General features: G+C 48.6%; 2 protein-coding genes across 4 annotated transcripts in view; both read right to left on the bottom strand.

The window, feature by feature from the left end:
- Positions 1 to 742: 742 nt before the first annotated feature.
- Positions 743 to 20,769, bottom strand: part of LOC128399703 (apoptosis-associated speck-like protein containing a CARD) — a 30,990-nt gene continuing 10,963 nt past the window's right edge. For 2 of the 3 annotated variants that reach the window (XM_053361390.1, XM_053361389.1), the window contains exons 2-3: positions 5,191 to 5,513; positions 743 to 2,508 (exon numbers count right to left, since the gene is read on the bottom strand). In XM_053361390.1, coding sequence (XP_053217365.1) covers positions 2,228 to 2,508; positions 5,191 to 5,467 — 558 coding nt within the window. In that variant the 5' untranslated portion in view covers positions 5,468 to 5,513 and the 3' untranslated portion in view covers positions 743 to 2,227. Of the gene's footprint in view, positions 2,509 to 5,190; positions 5,574 to 20,769 lie in introns of those variants that run through there. The other variant, XM_053361388.1, reaches the window with a different exon arrangement.
- LOC128400264 (polycystic kidney disease protein 1-like 3) lies at positions 18,908 to 20,539 on the bottom strand. Its single transcript, XM_053362422.1, has 2 exons — positions 20,263 to 20,539; positions 18,908 to 19,812 (listed from the first exon to the last, which is right to left on the bottom strand). The coding sequence occupies exons 1-2, from the start codon at positions 20,537 to 20,539 to the stop codon at positions 18,908 to 18,910; spliced, it is 1,182 nt and encodes a 393-aa protein (XP_053218397.1).

Below are 20,769 nucleotides of genomic sequence, written 5' to 3'. Positions count from 1 at the left end.
AGAATTTGGGATCTAACATCAGGACCTCCAGAGGTTTCCTTGCCTCTTTGCTCTAAGCTGCTACAGTTCTGCAGTGCAAAAGGCAGAACACACATTCCCCAAGAAGTAATCTCTGTCAGGGGACACATGAAAGTGAACAGAGTGGCTATAGCCACAAATGAGAAACCCCTTCTCTCTGAACTGTCTGAACTGATTGCTTGCAGAGGGCTTTTTTAAGTTAGTCCAAACGCCTTTTGAAATTGGAATGAGGGTTGTGGGCCTTTTAGGGATGGGGTGGGGGAGCTAGAAACTCTATAGACAGAATATTGTGCTACCTGGGCACTGGAAGGAAAGCCTGGAATCCAGGAAATCTGACAACTGCACCAAGGGGCTCGCCTTCAGAGCCGCTTTCTATCCAGAATACAAAACAAAATGGCACCCCCTAGAGCGGGAGTAGCCAAAGTGGTGGACTACAACTCCCTGCAGACCTGACTACTGGCCTAGGGTAGCCATGTGTCCTGCATTAAAGAGGACTGTCCTCTTTTTGAGGACTGCCCAGTCCAAGTCTGCTTTAAGATAAAGAACCATAAAAAGATAAATGGGTAGCTTTGAAATTGTCCGTCCAGTGTCAGCAGCACCTGGCAGGTAGGTGAGCAGGCAGACTGACTGTCATCCCCACCATGATATGTATTTTTATTTAAACTCTAGTAATTGTTTCTAAATTTGCACCCATCCATATAAATCACTATATGCACTGATGTCCTCAGCACTGCATACCTGGCCCCTCTACCCCTGTTGGCTGGGCTGACAGGAACTGTGGAGCACAACATCTGGAGAGCAACATGCCAGCTATTCCTGCCCTAAAGGATTCAGATTGCTACTCGTTTCATCTCACACCCAAATGACTCAAGATACTCACACTGGGCTGTGCCTATAACAGCCACCTCCTTCCCTGCCTGAACTGTGAAGTGCATAAATTTGGGGATTCAAAGGTGGACTTTTTAAAACCCCCAAAGGCCTGACAAGGACCCCTTGGGCTTCCACTCTTACCAGCACAAAAGAGTGAGTGGTTCTGAAAGGAATTTGGGCAGACTGAATGGGTCTATCCATCTACTCCGTGATTCAGTCTGCCTACATGTCAATCACCCATTGTCACAATGAAGTCAGGTGATCCCGTTTGGTATAGCAATGGGCCCAGAATCTCCAATTATCAGCTGATCATTGGGGTTCCCTAGCACAGTGCTGAGCAAGCCCCAACATTCATCGCAGCTTGCAAAGTGTTATACAGTGATACCTTGGTTCTCAAACGCCTTGGTAGTCAAACAACTTGGAACCCAAACACTGCAAACCTGGAAGTTAAGTGTTCCGGTTTGCGAACTTTTTTCAGAAGCTGAAAGTGCTCCGTTTTGAGTGCCACGCTTCCGTTTCGAGTGTTAGACTTCTGATTTCGGTGCCACGCTTCTGTTTTGAGTGTTACGCTGAGGTCTGTCTGCTTTTGCTATTTATTTTGCGTTTTTGTTTTTGCGGGTCTTTTTGTGACTGTGTGGAACCCAGTTCAGCTACTGATTGATTGATTGTGTGACTGCTGTTTATTGGTTTCATTTTATGGAACAATGGTCACATTAGATAGTAAAATTCATGTCAAATTGCTGTTTTAGGGATTGTTTTTAAAAGTCTGGAACAGATAAATCCATTTTGCATTACTTTCTATGGAAAAGCACACCTTGGTTTTGGAACGCTTTGGTTTTGGAACGGACTTCCGGAACGGATTAAGTTTGAGAACCAAGGTACCACTGCACAGCTGCTGCCTCCAGTCAAGTGACAGGCAGCCCCTGCATGGCCCAGCAGCATCTTTACCTGCCCCAAGCCTGAGAGCAGGTGCATGGTAGGTGGGTGTGGCTTGGCCAAAAGAGCAGGGCGAGCCAAATGGGGAGGCCTGGTAGGCCTAGTTAGAACCACCGGGTTGTGTTAGGATATATGTTGAAAACTGTCCCCTGCCCCACCCCAAAGGCCTGAACAACAGAACCAGGTGCCCCTCTTGCCTTCCCAGGTTGCACAGCAGCTCTGACTATGAGAGCCCTGCTATGGTTGCAGGCTATTCTTGCCTTTGCACGGTGTCCTGACTGGAGCATAGTGAGTGCTTGGGAAAATACATGGTATGGCTTTGTCTGTAGGAGTCCCTTGGCAATAGGGAGGTGGATTTCTGGTGCCTTGAAAGAGGTCTTGCCTTCTGCCTTCCCTTGGGGCCTCATTGCCCTTCCAGGTCATTCACGAGATGTGGGTTTTTGGCCTTCAGTGCCTCATACAGCATATCCTTGCACCATAGGTCCCAGCTTGGCACAAGCCTGTAGAGCTCTCGCATCTTGTCTGGGTTAGTTTCCTTGGCAGTGATTTTTTGGTATTGCTCATCACTGAGGACGGAGCCATACAATTTATCCAGCACCGGTTCCACTGAGGTGGTTCGTTGGATTAGCGCCTCCCTGTGCTGCTCGATGAAGTGCACGTTGGAAGAGTTTCGAAGCTGTGGTCCTACAAGGAAAGAGAAAGAACGGAAATCTTACTACACGTTCACACTTCGGGCTTAAAACTTGTTGCCCAATTCATTCCCTCCTCCCCCACGCCCTGGGAATTGTAGTTCCATGAAGGGAGGGGTTGCTAACAGAGCATTCCTAGTAGCTCATCTGCCTACAGTTCCCAGAATTCTTTGGGTAAAGTCGTAACTGTTTTGAGAACTGCTTAAAAGCCAGTTTAGGACTTAAGCAGTATATCAACCAATAAATAATGACAGCAACTTGACCAGCCTTGACTACACTATGACTTGAGAGGCATTGGTGCAAGGCACAGGGGTCTGCACTGAACTGCAAATATCAGAGAGACAAAAGAAAAAAATGCATTTGTCAAGGTGCAAAACAAGCAAATGTGATCACAGAAGGAAAAGCATGGGGTATCCTAGATTCATGTCAGAAGCTCTCTAAAAGGCTCCAAATTGCAGCCAAGGCATGCATAATCCCAGCTGTGGGAACCAGAGAAGCCAGGAAGAGGCAGGATAGAAAGAGAGAAATTTGTATATAGCAAAGGTTCTTCCATCCATCCTATTTTGACCTTAAATTTGTGGAATTTGTGGCTAGGAGAGGCTTTCGGAGCCAACATGAGTAACTTCAGGTTCACAACATCTTGTGGCCTACAAAGGGACCCCTGACCGTTAGGTCCAGTTGCGGACGACTCTGGGGTTGTGGTGCTCATCTCGCTTTACTGGCCAAGGGAGCCGGCGTACAGCTTCTGGGTCATGTGGCCAGCATGACTAAGCCACTTCTGGAGAACCAGAGCAGCACATGGAAACACCGTTTACCTTCCCACTGGAGTGGTATGTATTTATCTACTTGCACTTCATGCTTTCGAACTGCTAGGTTGGCAGGAGCAGGGACTGAGCAACGGGACCTCACCCCGTCGCGGGGATTCGAACCGCCGACCTTCTGATCGGCAAGCCCTAGGGCTCTGTGGTTTAACCCACAGCACCACCCATGTCCCTTCTTGTGGCCTATTAGATCTTAAAACATTACAGTTAAATCAAGCTGTTGGTGTAAACCTATTTTAAAGTTCAAGTAAACAGAAAACAAAAGAATATTTTGTGGGGATTTTTTTTATTGTCTTTTATTGTCGGCCACTGTTATCAACGGCCAGCTATTTCTCAGAGCAGATTTAAAGTTGTTTGAGCCTCATTTAATGGGCTCCATTTAACCAGGACTGGCAAACACCAAAACTGATGGAAGATGTGTTGGTTGCTGCTGTTGGTAATGGAGGGTAGGGAGGAAGTGTAGAGCCATAAGTCCTGTCCATAATGATCCAAGCAAGTACACAGGGACAAAGTCCAACCTGTATTTTTCAGAGCTGCAAATCAGCAGTCTGGTTATTTATTTTATTGCTGCTGCCACCTGGTGACCCTGTCCGCTTCAAGAGTACACCTTTCTCAAAGAGGACATAAACAACCCTCCAACCATGGCATAACTAGATGTGATATTTAAACATGCCACTTCCTCTGGGGTCTTTTGCACTTTTAATTCCTAATACAGAGCACAGAGGCGAGGAGAATCTTTTGGGAAGGGGTGCAAAGGGGCATAAAATCCTGGGTGAAAATTCGGACTCCCTTAAAGAAAAAGATCCTAAATAGCTTTCCATTTAAAAATGTTTTAAAGAAGTGAAGCTGAGCACATTTTCTCCATCCTTTCTCTAACTATGCATGTTTTTTCATGTTGTCAGAATTATTCCATGGAACTGTTCCCTTATTTCTTTGTGACTCTGAGGTGCTTGTGCCCCGCCCTGTGCCAACAAAGATAAACTGGCAAAGTTCAATCCATATTTTTCAGAGCTGCCTATCAGCAGTTTGGTTCTTCGTTTTATTGCTGCTGAAACCTCTCTGGCGTGAGCTGAGAGGCAACCCTGCATTTCTAAAGCAAATGGGAAATGAAATAAAGGCTTTAAGCTTGAAATGTCTCGCGGTGCGAAATTGCTCACTTAAACCTGAGCAAGTCCGGGAGTTCGTTGCAGTACAAAGTTTAGCCCTCATGGGGCAGAATGTAAGCAAAGAATGAGTTAAAAGAAGAACAAGGCAGTTTCTAAAGTCCATAGATGGAAAGGGGGTTATGAAATACACGAAAGCGAAAGCAACTGAACGGAGGCATTTCCAGGAAAGCAGGGAAAAAAAGCCCCGAATGCATAGTTTTTTTAAAGTCAAGCTTGTGCATGACAGTCTTTGCTTGCAAAAGACGTTATTTATTTATTATTTTCTATCTTATGTTCTCTGTAATGTAATTCTCAACTACAGTACTTCAAGGCAAATAAAACTGTTCTGCAGATGAGCGATCAGAGAGTTACTATTTCATTTTGAAATCCTCCCTCATCGCAGTTTATTCTCCTTGTTTGACTTCATGTAGTTACAAAGCTAGATGGAGAGAAGCGAAAAGGGTAAGTTACGTGGCGAGACGAGGCTTTTCAGCGGAAGTGCCCACTCCCCAATTTTGCTAAGTGAGTGCCAACGAACCTCAACCAGCTTTACTCTACCGCCTCTTCCCACCTCCGGAGGATCTCCTCTGGCTGCAGCAGCAGCTGCAAAGCCGCCGAACTCGGGACCAGGCGAAAGTTTCGCTCCCCTCCAGACCCACCTTGGCGATCCTTAGGATCGGGCGCCGCTCTCCCTCCCCAGCCGCTCCTTACTGTTCCCGGTGGCGGCCAGGAGCTCCTCGGCGCGGTCCTTGCAGTTGATGGCTTCCAGCACCTCGGCGGTCAGCTGGACGGCGTACTCCTCGGTGTAGAAGCTGACCAGCAGGTTTCTGAGGTCCAGCGCATCCGCCTTCTGCAGCCGCCCTCGGGGGATGTTGGCGTAGCCCGGGCGCACGGGGAACTCGTTCAGCTTGACCTTGAGCCTCTTCAGCTCGCCCTCCTCCAAGTTCTCCAGGCAATCCAGCAGGCAGTCCCGCGCGCTCCTCGCCATGGCGCGCCTTCAGAGCCAGCAAGAAATCAACCTCGCTTCGCGGAAGCTGCAAGATTGAAAGCAGGCGTCGTGCCTGATACAAAGCCCGGGCTGGGTTGGCCGCGGGGGGGGGGGGGGGATGCTGGACTCCGATTGGTGCAGCGGGAGGAGAGAGGCTGGCCTGAGTGAAAGCTACAATGGGGACAGAAACATGCCCATGCGCCCTCCCGCGCTTTTCTGTCTCTTTTCTCAGCGCGCTGGGCGGAGACGGACTTTCCCATTACTTTCCCATTACAGTGGTACCTCTGGTTACAGACGCTTCAGGTTACAGACTCCGCTAACCCAGAAATAGTATCTCGGGTTAAGAATTTTGCTTTAGGATGAGAACAGAAATCGCGCTGCGGCAGCGGGAGGCCCCATTAGCTAAAGTGGTGCTTCAGGTTAAGAACAGTTTCAGGTTAAGAACGGACCTCCGGAACGAATTAAGTACTTAACCCGAGGTACCACTGTATAAGCATTTGCACGAGAGAGCGCTTGCAAAGGGCGTCCAGGCGCCAAGTTGTTGCAGGCATAACCTCCAACATTTCTCTGATGAAAATAGGGGAATAACAACAACAACATTATTTATACCCCGTCCATCTGACTGGGTTGCCCCAGCCACTCTGAGCGGCTTCCAGCATATATAAAATAACATAATAAAACAAACTTTAAAAAACCCCTTCCCTATGCAAGGCTGCCTTTAGATTCCCTAGTTGCTTCTATCTCCTTGGCAAGGGGGTGGCAAAACTCCATACCTTCCAATATTTCTCCGATGAAAATAGGAACATCCTAAGGAAAAGTGGGACATTCCAGGATCAAATCAGTAACCTGTAAATCTGTGTATCTGAAGAAGTGTGCATGCACACGAAAGCTCATACCAAGAACTAACTTAGTTGGTCTTTAAGGTGCTACTGGAAGGGGAAAAAAATTCTGTAAATCTGGGACTGTCCTTTGAAAATAGGGACACTTGGCGGGTCTGCAGCACACGGCTCTTGCAGGAGTGAAATTCTGAAGAGATAGGGCTGGGGGTACTTGGGGGGACACGGGGGGGGTAGAGAGCAGGCGGGGGTGTGGCTGGTGCGTGTCCTGGGGGGGTGACGCGCACCCCAGTGGTGTGGCATGCTGCCCATAGGGGTGCGGCGCACGTCCTGGGGTTGTGGCACACCACCTGCGAGGTCATGGCGAGCGTTCCAGGGGCATGGGGCGACACCTGCAGGGGCGTGGCCCGCGGGGGCCTCACACACGGCGTGGGGGGTGCACGGCATGTGTCCGGGGGTGGCTGCGATGGTACCCCTCTCTCCGATGGTGCGGGGGGAGCTACGCTCCCCCGCCCCCATTCCTCCGCCAGTGGGGGACGGAGAAGCTTTGTAAGAAATAAACAGGAAAGCCATGCGAACCAGGCACTGGTCTGTTCTCGTAAACCTCACAGGAAGTCAGATGCACCGGTTTGTTCTTGTAAACCTCGAAAGAAGTCGTCCCTTTTCTATAAACCCAAGGCTCAAGACCTTCATATATTCTGCTTGAGTTTTCTGATGGATGGGGCGAACCTCTGGCCCGCCACTTAATTTTTTTCCTCCTATGTCAGAGGCTTTCGACACACAACAGGCAGCCATTCAACAGGTGCAAGCTTTACGCACACACACAGATGCAACCAAACGCTCTTCCGCAGGTGAGCCAGCAAGGGAGTGACTCCCTGTGCAAGAGGAACCATTAGCGGTGCCATAAGCAGCCTCGTGGTTATCAATTTGCACTCCTAGAATAGAAAGGTTGTATATACAGTGGTACCTCAAGTTATGAACAGCCCAGTTAACAAACTTTTTGGATTATGAACACTTCAAACCTGGAACTGCTTGCAAACTTTTTTTGGTAGACAAACGAGGCCTCAGTAGGCTGTGCCGCTGCCCGGAGCCAGGTGCCTGCGTGCCTGCGTGGGCTCCATTTGGCCTCCACTGCTGGGCTCCGGCCACAGGAGGCCCAGCACCCTGGCAAGGAACACTTCTCTAACCAAGAGGAAGAGCGAAGTCCAGCGGTGAACCTGGTAAGTGAGCCTGGGATGAAAAGCATCAGCCCTTTACCAGCCCTCGCCTCACCCCCAGCTAGTAGCAAGTTGGGTGGCACCTGGCCAGGTAAGCCCACCCACCCTGTGGGAGGGGGTGAGTGGGGAGTTTTGAGATTCTGTCTTGTTCCTTTGTTTATGGGAGTCTGCAAGGGACGGAATGGCAGGAGAGGAGTCACAGACTGTAAATCTGGAAGAGGACGCCGACCCCCCATCTAAACAATGACTATCATCAGTGCAGGTAAGGAAAAAAAATCACGTTTTCATTTTAAAAAAATCATTAATACTGTTTTATTGATTTTACAGTACAGTCCATTGTTTATTGCTTTCATTTTACGGATCAATGGCCTCGTTAGATAGTAAAATTCATGTTAAATTGCTGTTTTAGGGGTTGCTTTTCATCGTCTGGAACGGATTAATCCATTTTCCATTACTTTCTATGGGAAAGTATGCTTTGGTTTAAGAACGGACTTCCAGAATGGATTAAGTTCGTAAACCGAGGTACCACTGTACTGCTGTTTTGGCTAAGCTTACACATCAGCTGAAGGTTTTGTGAGGCTAAACCAGTGGACTTTGCTGCCATCTGGTGGCCTTTCATAACACCTATGAACAAGTCACACTTGAAACCACGATGAAGCATGACTTTATTTGGCAATAAAAACAAGTACAGATGCAAAGAAACTTTGGTTTACTTCCAGCTCCTTCCTCTTTGGGGCTTCATTCTTGGATACTCTTTCCTTGCTTTGATGTTCTTTGTGTTTTGCCTCCTATACTTACATCAAACCTCACCTCTCTTTGCGCCCTGGTGCTTTGTTTACAGTTTGCTTTTTATGTAACTGACATGCATTCCGCTTTTGTTATTCTTCCAATTTGAATGAAAAGCAAATTTAAAAATCTGGTGGAATGGAGAGAACAGGTGGGGCATGGTCATTTCTGGATACAAATTCTGTAGAAAGGATGGTTCTGCAGGTCGTGGTGTGTCGGGCTAGGCAGCCTCGTTGCGATTGGGGCTCCTCCCACTCGATGTGGTTCAATGGTAAAATAACACCATTAAACAAGAACCACCAAAACATTAAATTAACTTTCCAAGATAATACTGTGATTTTAAGTAGAGTTCCCTCATTTTTTCTTGGTTAGTTTCCTTCGAAGAGATTTTTTGGTACTGTTCTTCATCCAGGATTTGGCTGTTCAGCATATCCAGGGCTGATGCAACGTTGGTAGTCCGCTGGATCAGCTGTTCCTGGTGCTGTTCAATGAAATGGCAGTCAGAGGAGCTGGATGGATGAGCATCTGTCAGACAAAAGAAGAACAATTCACATTTAAAGGGGGGGTTTAGAAGATGCTGCAAGAGACTGACCTCTGGTAGGAGGTGGAGCACCCAGGACTTAGCTTGCCTCCAAGAGCTTCTACTTCCGCAACAATTTTGCTCCTGGGACAGTAGTAATGGAAAGCTCACTGGTCTGTCAGCAGCTGTGGAAAGGCAAGAGCTATGTTGGTCTGCTGGCATCCTTGACCAGGACGTGCGATGCCTGGCTTCATATCCTATCTCTGTGGTTATTCACAAAATGACAATTACTAAAACAATTAATACTAACTTACTGAGCTCCAGAAGGAGTTCACCAATATGGGCTACCCCTGCCCACTATGACACTATGTCAGTTACCAAGTGCAAAATAGGACTTTGCAGGTGGGCAGATTTGGGTGAGCCACACTTGTTACTTACATATTGTGTTATTCAAAAACCAGGTGAAAAACCTTTCAAGCATAAAATTCCACTGACTATCTGCTTTTTAAATCCATGACAACTCAGAACCAGGCGAAAGTTTTGCTCCCCTCCAGACCCACCTTCAGAATCCTTAGGATGAGGCAATGCTCTCCCCAGCCCCTCCTTATTGTTCCTGGTGGGGGCCAGGAGGTCCTCAGTGCGGTCCTTGCAGTTGATGGCTTCCAGCACCTCGGCGGTCGCTACACAATGTTCCTGATATCTCCTGGCTTTGGGGTGTAAAAATGATGTCAAGGGGGAACTTTCTTCACCCCAAGAAGCTCAACGAATTCCTGTAGGTGTCAGGAATTTTACTTATTGAAATATGGCAACCCTATAAAAGGGCTCAACTGTTAAATCACTCTGGGAATCAGTGTGCATTTCCCAAGGACTAACAAGAGCCAGAGATACTTAGGATTCAGTTCAACATGTTTGTTTTCAATGACAATGCCCTAATTTCCTATACTGTTCCATTTGCAAGGAATGTTACCCTAATCCTTAGGGCTACTTGGTGATAAGAGGACTGAGGAGGAGCCATACTGACAGAGCAAGGGCTGTAGCTCAGTAGTAGAATATCTAATGCAGAAGGTTCCAGAATCAATCCCTTGCTTCTTTAGGCAGGGCTAGGAGAGACTGTCTGAAGCCCTGGAGAGCTCCCGCAAATCATTGTAGATAATACTGAGTGTGAGCTAGACCAATGGATTCATTCAGTGTAAGGCAGCTTCCTATGTGGATAGCTCAGTTAGTTAGAATGCGGTGCTGACGACACAAAGGTTGCAGGTTCGATCCCTGTATGGGAGAGCTGTATATTCCTCCATTGCAGGGAGTTGGCCTGCAATGATCAGGGGTCCTCAAACTACGGCCTGTGGGCCATATCTGGCCTGCCAGGGTCCTGAACCCGGTCTGCCTGGCAATTGCCGCTACCACCCGCCATCTTTGGGCGCAAGAGGCAGGCTCCACCCAGGCCCAGGGAAAACCTCCGCTGCTGCTGCCGCTGCCTCACGGGCTGGACTGGCAATCCTTCTGCCCGCCCGCCTGCTCTCTCTTGCTGCCACATGCTCACTCTTGCCTCAAAGGCCTTGGCCGGCTCCACCATAAACGTCGCCCCTACTCATGAGGCCTTTGAGGCCTAGTTGCCTCCCCTTGCCGGGAACGGGCGAGCCTTGCGCTTGCGGGCCGAGGGAACACGTTCGGCTCCTGCTGGCCTCCACTCGATGCCCCACGGCCTCGGCGCTCACGCAGGGCTTCACGGGCTCTCTCGCCTCAGGCAGGTCTGTGGGAAGCCTGTGGGACTCTCCGGCTGCTCGTGGACTACAACTCCCATCAGCCCCCACCAGCGCAACCTGGTAGCAGGGGCTGATGGGAGATGTAGTCCAGGAGCTGCCTGAGGGCCACTGGTTCAGCTTCCCTGGGGTTAGAGCTGGGATGCTGAAGGGAGGCTTTGTTTGCTGGTTGGATTTTGGGTTCTAGCTCGGCAGGTCTAGCTGACGGATTGTCGCTTTGGGGAAGGGCTCATTATGGGCTGTTTTAGCTTTTTGCAGAAAACAAGCAGAGGTGCAGCCGATCCAATTAACTTTCAGTTTAATTTTAACCCCCAAAGTCAAAAAGTGTTGTTGTTTATTTATCTTGTTGCTGTGTTGTGCTGTGTGGTGGGGGTGTTGTCACATTGCAGCTTGCAGATGTGGGCAAAGAAACTGCCTTCTCAGGTTTACAGTGGGGAAGACACAGCACTAAAGGAAAATGGAGTGGGAGAGAGGAGGTGGAAAAGCAAACCCATTTCTTCATGACTGAGTTCTTGGAATGAGCAGGTGGAATGAGCCAAAAGCTGCTTGCATCACTGTGGGAGTCATAAAGCCATTGCAGATGCTTGTAATATTGCAGGGGCCCCCTGACCTCGTGACCAGCACTCCAAGCTTTACAATGTATTGGAATGTATTGACTTTAAATGGAGTTGTGTTTCCTCTGGGCAGTGATGACCCTATATGGCGATGGGTGGGTAAAAGCCATGACCGGATGTAGGTAACGTGAGACACTGGCAAACGGCCATGCGACAGGAGAGAGGAGAGAACAAAGGATAATAAAAGATACCGGAGAGGAGAGAAGGAGTTCGAATGAGCTGCCCTCCATCCATGAAAATATTGCTGGCTCTCTGTGTCTTTATTTTATGCTAAACAGCGCCATTTGTGACGGCTGGCTCCGACAAGTGGTGCCCCGTGTGAGGCAAACTAAAAGAAAACAGTCTGAGGCAGACTAAGAGGATTTTAAAAGAAAACCGTGTGAGGTTCTTCGATTCACACAACGGCAATCATCGACTCACTACGTCCGGCAAGGGTTGCAAAGCGCTGAAGCATCTTAGGATCCCGGTGAGTTCGATCCCTTTTATCTTGATTTTTGAAAAATGGGCAGCTCTCTGTCTATTCCCCAACAGAAATTTTTAAAAGACTTAAAATTTCTCCTCTCCTCCAACAAATTGGAAATTCCTGAGGGTGATTTGATACAGCTCATTCTGGCCATCGATGAGCATTGCCCCGGTTTCCTGCAGATGGAACTTGGGAATTAAAACATTGGGATAAGATTGGAACACATTTTCACGGACACCCCAGCATTGGTGTTCGGATTCTAAATGCATGGTGCAAGGTTCGTTACGCCATGGGCTCTTTATCTCCAAAAAATATCTCCATGGCTGTATTGCCAACATCACCCCCAGCTTCTTTAGTCCAGCCTGCTGTGATGCCGCCTGTTCCAGCCCTCGCCTTGCCAGCAGCCCCAGACCCCAAACCTCCGGACTACACTTCCTCACCAGAGGACCCAATCCTGCAAAAATACCATGGTTTGGCTGGCAATGATCCTACTCTCTCATCGACAGAACCAGCCACCCCTTTTCAACGTGCAGTACTTGCCTGTTCCTTAATTCAGGATACTGTGGCATTTCCCGTCATTGTGCCCCCTGCTGGTGCTCCAGCAGGAACTCAAGCCCAGCACCAACCGTTTGACTTTAAAATCTTGAAAGAGCTGCAATTGTCAGTAAGGACAAATGGACTTCAAGCCCCATTTACACAGGCTCTTTTGGAAGCCACATTAGCCCAGCTTTTGGTTCCAGATGACATCAAGCTTCTGGCACGTACAGTTTTACCCCCATCAGCTGGTGTATTGTTAGCCCATGAATGGGAAACTGCCTGCCGTGTTTATGCCCCAGCTTTGTTGCAACAAATCAGAGGGAATAATCCAAATATTACCCTCGCAGACGTCCTAGACGCCATGATGGGGCGTGGTCCCTTCGCTCAGGCTTCAGTGCAAGCCACACTGCTGCAAATCTTATTGAGGGACACTGCTCTTGCTGCTAAACAAGCAATGAGAAAAATCCCAGAGCCCACCAGTGTTCAGTCTAGATGGGGGTCGATCAGGCAAGAGGCAAGAGAATCATATTCCTCCTTCATGGACAGGCTGCTTACAGCAGTGAGTCGCCAAATTGAAAATCCTGAAGCCAAACAAATAATTATCAAACAATTGGCCTTTGAAAATGCCAACGAGGATTGTAAACTTGCATTGCGCCCGATAATACACAATCCCACCACAGACACAGCAGCTATGCTTCGCATTTGTCAGTCTGTTGGTACAGCCACTCATAAAGCACATTTATTGGCGGCAGCGTTAAATAAAAACCAGCCTGTAGCCACCGAAAAAACATGTTTCCAGTGTGGCAAATCAGGACACTTTAAGGCGCAATGTAGATCCACGCAACAGCCTAGGCGTCCTTCTACCAAATGTCCAATCTGCAAAAAAGGGCTTTCATTGGGCCAATCAATGCAGATCGCTTCCTCAAAACCAACAGCAGGGTCAGTACACTGCCCGAAATCAGCAAGGATCCAGCAGATGTAATCCAGGTCACTTTGGCAATGATCACTGCATTACAAACCGTTAATCAGCACCTGCGATCTATTCTCATGGACAGGATCACAGAAGCCTCTTCACACGAACTGCATCTGGCAGTGTTTGCCACACCATTGTTGCCAACAGGAATTTTATATGCTCATAAGGACAAGAAGAAGACTATCTGTATTATAGAATGGTTACATTTACCAAATACCCCTCCAAAAAACGTTTATTCAGTAATTGAATCCACATCAGACATTGTCATAAAAGGACGTTCACGTGCCTTGGCCTTGAGCGGTTTCGATGCTGCATCAATCTATTTGCCTTTCTCACAGACAGAACAGCAGCACTTATTCATAACTTATGCTGCCGTGCAAATCGCTTTAGCGGATTTTATAGGTGTCATCATTTTTAACCCTCCGAAGGATGACTGTTTGACATTTCTGACACAGGTCACCTATGTTCTGGCTACCCCCTTGTCTCTCACACCTATCTCCTCTGCAATGACCCTTTTCACGGATGGAACAAGAAGTAGGGGAGTAGTGACATGGGAAGAGGGAGGAAAATGGAAATGTTTATTTACCCCTTCACAGTCTTCTGCTCAGCAAGCTGAGCTAGCAGCTGTGATTCTTGCCTTTCAATCCTTTCCTACTCAGCCTTTCAATCTTATTGTGGATACTCAGTATGTATATCGCATTTTTACTGTTTTACCAATATCTTATATAACTCCTTCCTTGGATTCTGACTTGTTTTCTTTGTTTCTCGCCCTGCAGGCTTTACTTCAGCACAGAGAGTTCCCTTATTATGTTGCACATCTTCGCTCCCACACATCGCACCCAGGGTATTTAGCAGAGGGCAATGCAAGAGCAGATGCAGCGTTGAGGGACACTTCTGCCTTTTCTCTCTTTTCTGATCCTGTACTATGTCATAACACCTTTCACCTCCCTGCGAAAGCATTGGCTAAGCAGTTTTCTATTCCTTTGGCCCAAGCTAGGGATATTGTGTCCCAATGTGCTTCCTGTTCTAAATCTCAGCTGGCCGTTCCTTTTGATGCTGTCAATCCTAGGGGCACGTCTGCATTGGCGTGTTGGCAGATGGATGTCACACACACACCTGTGTTGGCTCCACTCTCCAAGGTTCACCTCACGGTGGACACCCACTCTGGATTCATATGGGCTACGCCCATGAGGGGGGAAACAGCTCAGCATGTCATTCAGCACACTATCCGCTGTTTCTCAGTCATGGGTAAACCTGCGCGTATCAAAACTGATAATGGTCCAGCATATATTTCTAAAACATTTTCGGAATTTTGTATGTTGTGGAATGTGAAATTAACTCATGATTCAAAACACTATTGCTTAAACAGCTTGGCGGCCGAAGCATACCAACAGCAGATATCCCTTCGGCAGTCCACCAGGTTCTTTTTGTACTTAACCATCTTTTATATCCACATCTTAGGACCCATACCCCCGCTGAATTGCATTTTAGGAAGGAGGAGGCACTCCCCCGCCCCTTGGTGGTGTACCGACGCTTGCCTGATCCCGTGTGGCATGGACCTGTCCCGCTGATCACGTGGGGACGAGGGTACGCGGCAGTGGACGTCGAGGACAAGCCTTTGTGGGTTCCAGCTTGATGCGTGCGGCCATGGCGAGCATCTTCAACCGCGGATGCGCCTTCCTAACCATTTGCCTTGCCATCCTTTGCTGCACCGTTATACAAGGAAGAGAAGCAGACGACCCAGTCCAGTTGAAACCACCATATTTCACCTTATCAGCTGGCAAGCCGCTGTCATCAGAATCCTACTCTGGCTGGCAGCATCCACGGCTCAGCCACTCTCGAACTATAAGAACAGCGTTGTTGAATAAGACTTTTAGGGGAGAAAATTATCATAAGATATGGAGGGATAATATTTTTGTGCAAGATATGATTATGTTTACCAGTTTATTGAATGCTTCTAGATGCTGGCTGTGTATGCACATGCCCCCTTTTGCCAGTCATTCAGGCATAATGCTTCATGGTGTGCCTGTCAATGGATCTTTTCGATTTACAAATATTATATCCCCTAAGCAATCTTTTTGGCCTCCAGTACACTTGACCCTCCATGAGCCTGCCCCCATTTGTTTTCAAATTAAAGAGGGGAAAGAATCATGGGGCATATATCCAAACTGTCAATATACATTGAAATTCACGTTTAATAGCTCTTGTTCTCTTACAGGAACATACAGTGACCAATCTCAGTGCTATAGGAGTGACACCAGTGCATGGCTAATAAACTAGAAAGGAAGCCTACCATGCAGCTTGGAATCAGAATTCTTATATTCTTGGCTTCTGGATGGAAGTTGGCTTCGACATTTATTGATTTTAGTGATCCTTATAGTAGTTATTTGCGTTATTTTGTGTTGCTGTATACAATGTATTCCTTCTTTAATCTCTGTATGTACTGCATGGTTCTCCAGTCCGCGGCCCGCTTCCGGTCTCACAAGAGTCGCTTATCGCACTCGATATAACCGTATTGGTACTGACATTTATGACTCTGATTAATAAAATAAAGAAAGAAAGAGGGCATGTGGGAGTCATAAAGCCATAGCAGAGGCTTGTAATATTGCAGGGCCCCCCTGACCTTGTGACCAGCACTCCAAGCTTTACAATGTATTGGAATGTATTGACTTTAAATGGAGTTGTGTTTCCTCTGGGCAGTGATGACCCTATATTGCGATGGGTGGGTAAAAGCCATGACCGGATGTAGGTAACGTGAGACACTGGCAAACGGCCATGCGACAGGAGAGAGGAGAGAACAAAGGATAATAAAAGATACCGGAGAGGAGAGAAGGAGTTCGAATGAGCTGCCCTCCATCCATGAAAATATTGCTGGCTCTCTGTGTCTTTATTTTATGCTAAACAGCGCCATTTGTGACGGCTGGCTCCGACACATCACTTGCTACGTCTAGCAGTGACAAATATGGAACTGGATATTGATCATCTCATTAGCCAAAAGCAGGCCCATACCTCCCATTGAAATAATTGTAAGTTTATGTTGATTAAAATTGTTCTTCATTTTAAATATTGTATTGTTTTTCCTGTTTTTGTGCACCACAAATAAAATACGTGACATGTGCATAGGAATTCGTTCATATTTTTTCCAAACTATAGTCCAGCCCCCAACAGTGTCTGAGGGACAGGGAACTGGCCCCCTTTAAAAAGTTTGAGGACCCCTGGCATAGATGATCCCCTTCCAACTCTACAATTCTGTGATGGTTTACTCAGAAATAAGTCCCCAAAATAAGCAGGGCTTTCTTCCTAGTAATAAAGGTAAAGGACCCCTGGACTGTTAGGTCCAGTCAAAGGTGACTATGGGGTTGCAGCGCTCATCTCGCTTTCAGGCCGAGGGAGCCAGTGTTTGTCTGCCCTCAGCTTTCCAGGTCATGTGGCCAGCATGACTAAACCGCTTCTGGCATAACGGAACACCGTGATGGAAAACAGAGCGCATGGAAATGGGGTTTACCTTCCAGCCTCAGCAGTACCTATTTATCTACTTGCACTGGCGTGCTTTCAAACTGCTGGTAAATGTGTTTAGGACAGTGGTTGAAGTTAGTGGCATAACAAGACTCACTTTTGAGTATACATGCATGAAATTGTACTGTTAGTTTTATTTTTGTTTCTTCTCCTACATTCATATGCCACATTTCTTCTATCATAAAACCCAAGATTGTATTATAGTTCTATCCAGGCACTGACCAGATTTAGACCAGCTTAGCTTCAGCAAGGTATTTTAGTTATTTTATATAGTGCATAATTGTATCATTTTTGTAGCCTCATGTGCCGTCAGAACACACTCTGGGACCAGCCCAATAATAGACTTGAGGAAATTCAAGGATGCATTTGCTGGCACAATGAGAACCCCCTGTCCTGGATTTCTCAGAACTGATCTCCAAGGAAATTCCTGGGTTGCCAAACCCCACTCCACCCAACCTTCTCACCAAATGAGGACACAGCAGGCTTGGAATTGGGAAGGTCACATTTACTAAAATCCATCTGCAAGGCACATATAACATCACTTCACAAACATTCCTTTTCCATATCCTTTTTATATGTAACAAAGTCCTGAGTTGATGAAGCATGGTTTCCCCCCAGTTTCATAAAAATTCACATTGCGTTGGCACATCTTAGGGAATATTGACAAGAACAGTCTGATAAAATGGAATGACAAAAAGGAGAGGCAAAGGTGGTTCCTTGTAGCAGAGCGATTTGCATCAAAAGCTGTGTATTCAAAACTTTATTTTAGTTCATAACATTTATTGTTATTCTGCACTACAACTCCCATCACCCCTGATCACTGGCCTTGCTGGCTGGGGCTGATGGGAGTTATAAAAGCAATTTACAAGATAGATTCTAAATGTATATTACTTTATTAAGCTGTCTGCCTTCTGGGATCCGATTGTGAACAGAATGTGAGTAAACTCTTTTTATACTTTTGTAAAGGACTGTGTCGTGTCTTGTATTTTAAGAGAGAACAAAGGGGAAATTACCAGAGTAATTATTATAGAGGTTCTAGCGAACCTGAGCACACGTTACCGTTGCAAACTTAAATAAAGGGGAATGTCTTACTCTGCTGATATTTTGGGAACTTGATAGCACAAGTTGGATAAGGATATAATCAGTCAATATATCCTCTCTTGCATCCCTGAACATTCCCACAAATACAAAAAATATTTAAAAATCACTGCGGAGATTTAAAATTTTTGACTGGACTAGACCAATTCTGTAAAGACAACTAGTGGAAATAGTGGTAAACAGATGATATAATTGGGAATGCATATAAAGTAGAAAACTAAGGATCCAAGTTTGGGGTGGAGGGAAGCTAAATGCTAACAGAGTAACAACATAATATGTAGACAAACAACACAATTTTCTCTCCTCCCTCCTTTTTATTTAAGTACACATGTTGAATGTTTTGAGATTCCATTTGCTTGTTGTGGATGTTGACATGTATGAGAAAGAGAATTTATGAAAAACCAATAAAGATGAATTTTTTAAAAAGGGAAAAAAAGATATCCTAGAATCCTAGAACTGTAATTGGAAGGGACCCCGAGGCCTTATGTTGTTACTGCAATAATAATAAAACAGCGACAACAATTGTGCAGCAGGTCTGTTTAGCAGTAACTGCTTGGTGAGAGGTTAAAAAAATTACTTAGGAAACTGTGAGACTTAGGCAATTTCCTGCCATTTTCTTGTGGTTTCCTGGTTCAGTTACAAAGCGAGATGGAGAGAGAAGCGTAAATAGCAGTTATGCAGCAAGACGAGGCTTTCAGCGGAAGAGCCCACTCCCCTATTTTGCTAAGACCCCCCTTCCCCAAAATGTAGCAAAAGCGCTGATGAAACTCAACCAGCTTTATTCTACCGCCTCTTTCAACCAGCGGCGTATGTCATCTGGCTGCAAACCCACTGAATTTGGGGCAAGGCAAAAGTTTCGCCCCCTCCAGACCCACCTTCGCAATCCTTAGCATCCGCCGCCGCCAGCGTGAGATGAGATACGCCGCTGGTTGAGGGTGGTGAGAGAGGTCACGGCCAAGGTGCAGGCCAGGGGGGCGCACAACTGGTCTCCCGGCGGAGCAGCTCCACTCCTAGCACCGTTTCCTGCTCTGCGGAGGCGGCGAGAGGCTCCCATCGCCCAGAAACTCCGAGAATCCTTTCTGGGCCGCTAGCGATCGGGCTGCCCGCCGTCTCTGGGCTGCTAGCGATCCTCGGGGGGGCTGCCCGTCCTCTCTGGGTTGCTAGCGATCCTCGGGGGGCTGCGCGTCCTCTCTGGGCTGCTAGCGATCCTCGGGGGGCTGCGCGTCCTCTCTGGGCTGCTAGCGATCCTCGGGGGGCTGCGCGTCCTCTCTGGGCTGCTACCGATCCTCGGGGGGCTGCCCGTCCTCTCTGGGCTGCTAGCGATCCTCGGGGGGCTGCGCGTCCTCTCTGGGCTGCTAGCGATCCTCGGGGGGCTGCGCGTCCTCTCTGGGCTGCTAACGATCCTCGGAGGGCTGCCCGTCCTCTCTGGGCTGCTAGCGATCCTCGGAGGGCTGCCCGTCCTCTCTGGGCTGCTAGCGATCCTCGGAGGGCTGCCCGTCCTCTCTGGGCTGCGAGCGATCCTCGGGGGGCTGCGCGTCCTCTCTGGGCTGCTAGCGATCCTCGGAGGGCTGCCCGTCCTCTCTGGGCTGCTAGCGATCCTCGGGGGGCTGCGCGTCCTCTCTGGGCTGCTAGCGATCCTCGGAGGGCTGCCCGTCCTCTCTGGGCTGCGAGCGATCCTCGGGGGGCTGCCCGTCCTCTCTGGGCTGCGAGCGATCCTCGGAGGGCTGCCCGTCCTCTCTGGGCTGCTAGCGATCCTCGGAGGGCTGCCCGTCCTCTCTGGGCTGCGAGCGATCCTCGGGGGGCTGCGCGTCCTCTCTGGGCTGCGAGCGATCCTCGGGGGGCTGCGCGTCCTTTCCCGGCTGGTCTCGCCGGCAGCAGCGCTGGAGGAAGAAAGAGAAAAAGGGCGGTGGAGGCTGGCCCACAGCTGCCCTGGGAACCCGACTGACCCAGGGCCCTCGGGGAGTGGAGGAGGACCCGCCGCCTCTTTGCTCCGTAAGCAGAGTTCCCCGCCATTGAGCCGTCGAACTGGGAGGGTGGCATTGGCCGCTCAGAGGAATCTGCCGGCAACGCCCTTTCAAAAGCAGATGAAACGAAAGTTGGAGCGGTCTTTTGGCCGCGCTCCTAATGGGCTGGGGGGGGGGTGAAGGAGGGCTCTCCCGGGCTCAGGGGAGTCGAAAGGGAGCGGGCACCAGGCAGGAAGGGCCTCTACCTGCTGGCTGCGCTGGAGGGTCCTTTGCAGCGCCCATAAACCTTTTATTAAGAAATAATATTTTAAATATTGCGTTGTCTGTGAAACAATTCATTACAAGGTGAAGTGCCTGAGGAATTGAATGGGTGGAGGGGTTGGAGGAGAGGCGGAAAGAGGCGCTGATTTCTCCGTGGCTACGGGACGCAGTTGTGGACGTTTCTACCAGGGGCGCAAGATCACCTAGCTACGGCCCTGGCCGCTGCGCTCCCTCCCCAGCCGCTCCTTACTGTTCCCGGTGGCGATCAGGAGCTCCTCGGCGCGGTCCTTGCAGTTGATGGCCTTCAGCACCTTGGCGGTCAGCTGCACGGCGTACTTCTCGGTGTAGAAGCTGACCAGCATGTTCGTCAGGTCCAGCGTCTCCGCCTCCTGCAGCTTCCCTCGGGGGATGTTCTCGTTGCCCCTGCGCACGCGGATCCCGTTCAGCTTGGCCTTGAACCTCCTCATCTCGGCCTCGCTCAAGTTCTCCAGGCACGCCAGCAGGCAGTCCCGCGCGCTCCTCGCCATGGCGCACCTTCAGCGCAGTCAAGAAATGGACCTTGCTTCGCCGGAGGCTGCAAAAGTGAAAGCAGCGATAAGCGATTGTATCTGGGGGGTTGGGATGTAGAACTCGGATGGTTGCGGCGGGAGGAGAGAGGCGTGGCCTGACTGAAAGCGACAAAAAGTGGCGGAAACGCGCGGCTCTTGCTCTTTTCTCTGTCTCTTTTCTCAGCGCGCTGGGCGGAGACGGACTTTCC

The sequence above is a fragment of the Podarcis raffonei genome, chromosome 13 (genome assembly GCF_027172205.1).
Source record: "Podarcis raffonei isolate rPodRaf1 chromosome 13, rPodRaf1.pri, whole genome shotgun sequence".
Classification (NCBI taxonomy): Eukaryota; Metazoa; Chordata; class Lepidosauria; order Squamata; family Lacertidae; genus Podarcis; species Podarcis raffonei.
The sequence above is the reverse complement of the archived record's forward strand: the minus strand, read 5'-3'. Positions and strand labels throughout refer to the sequence as shown.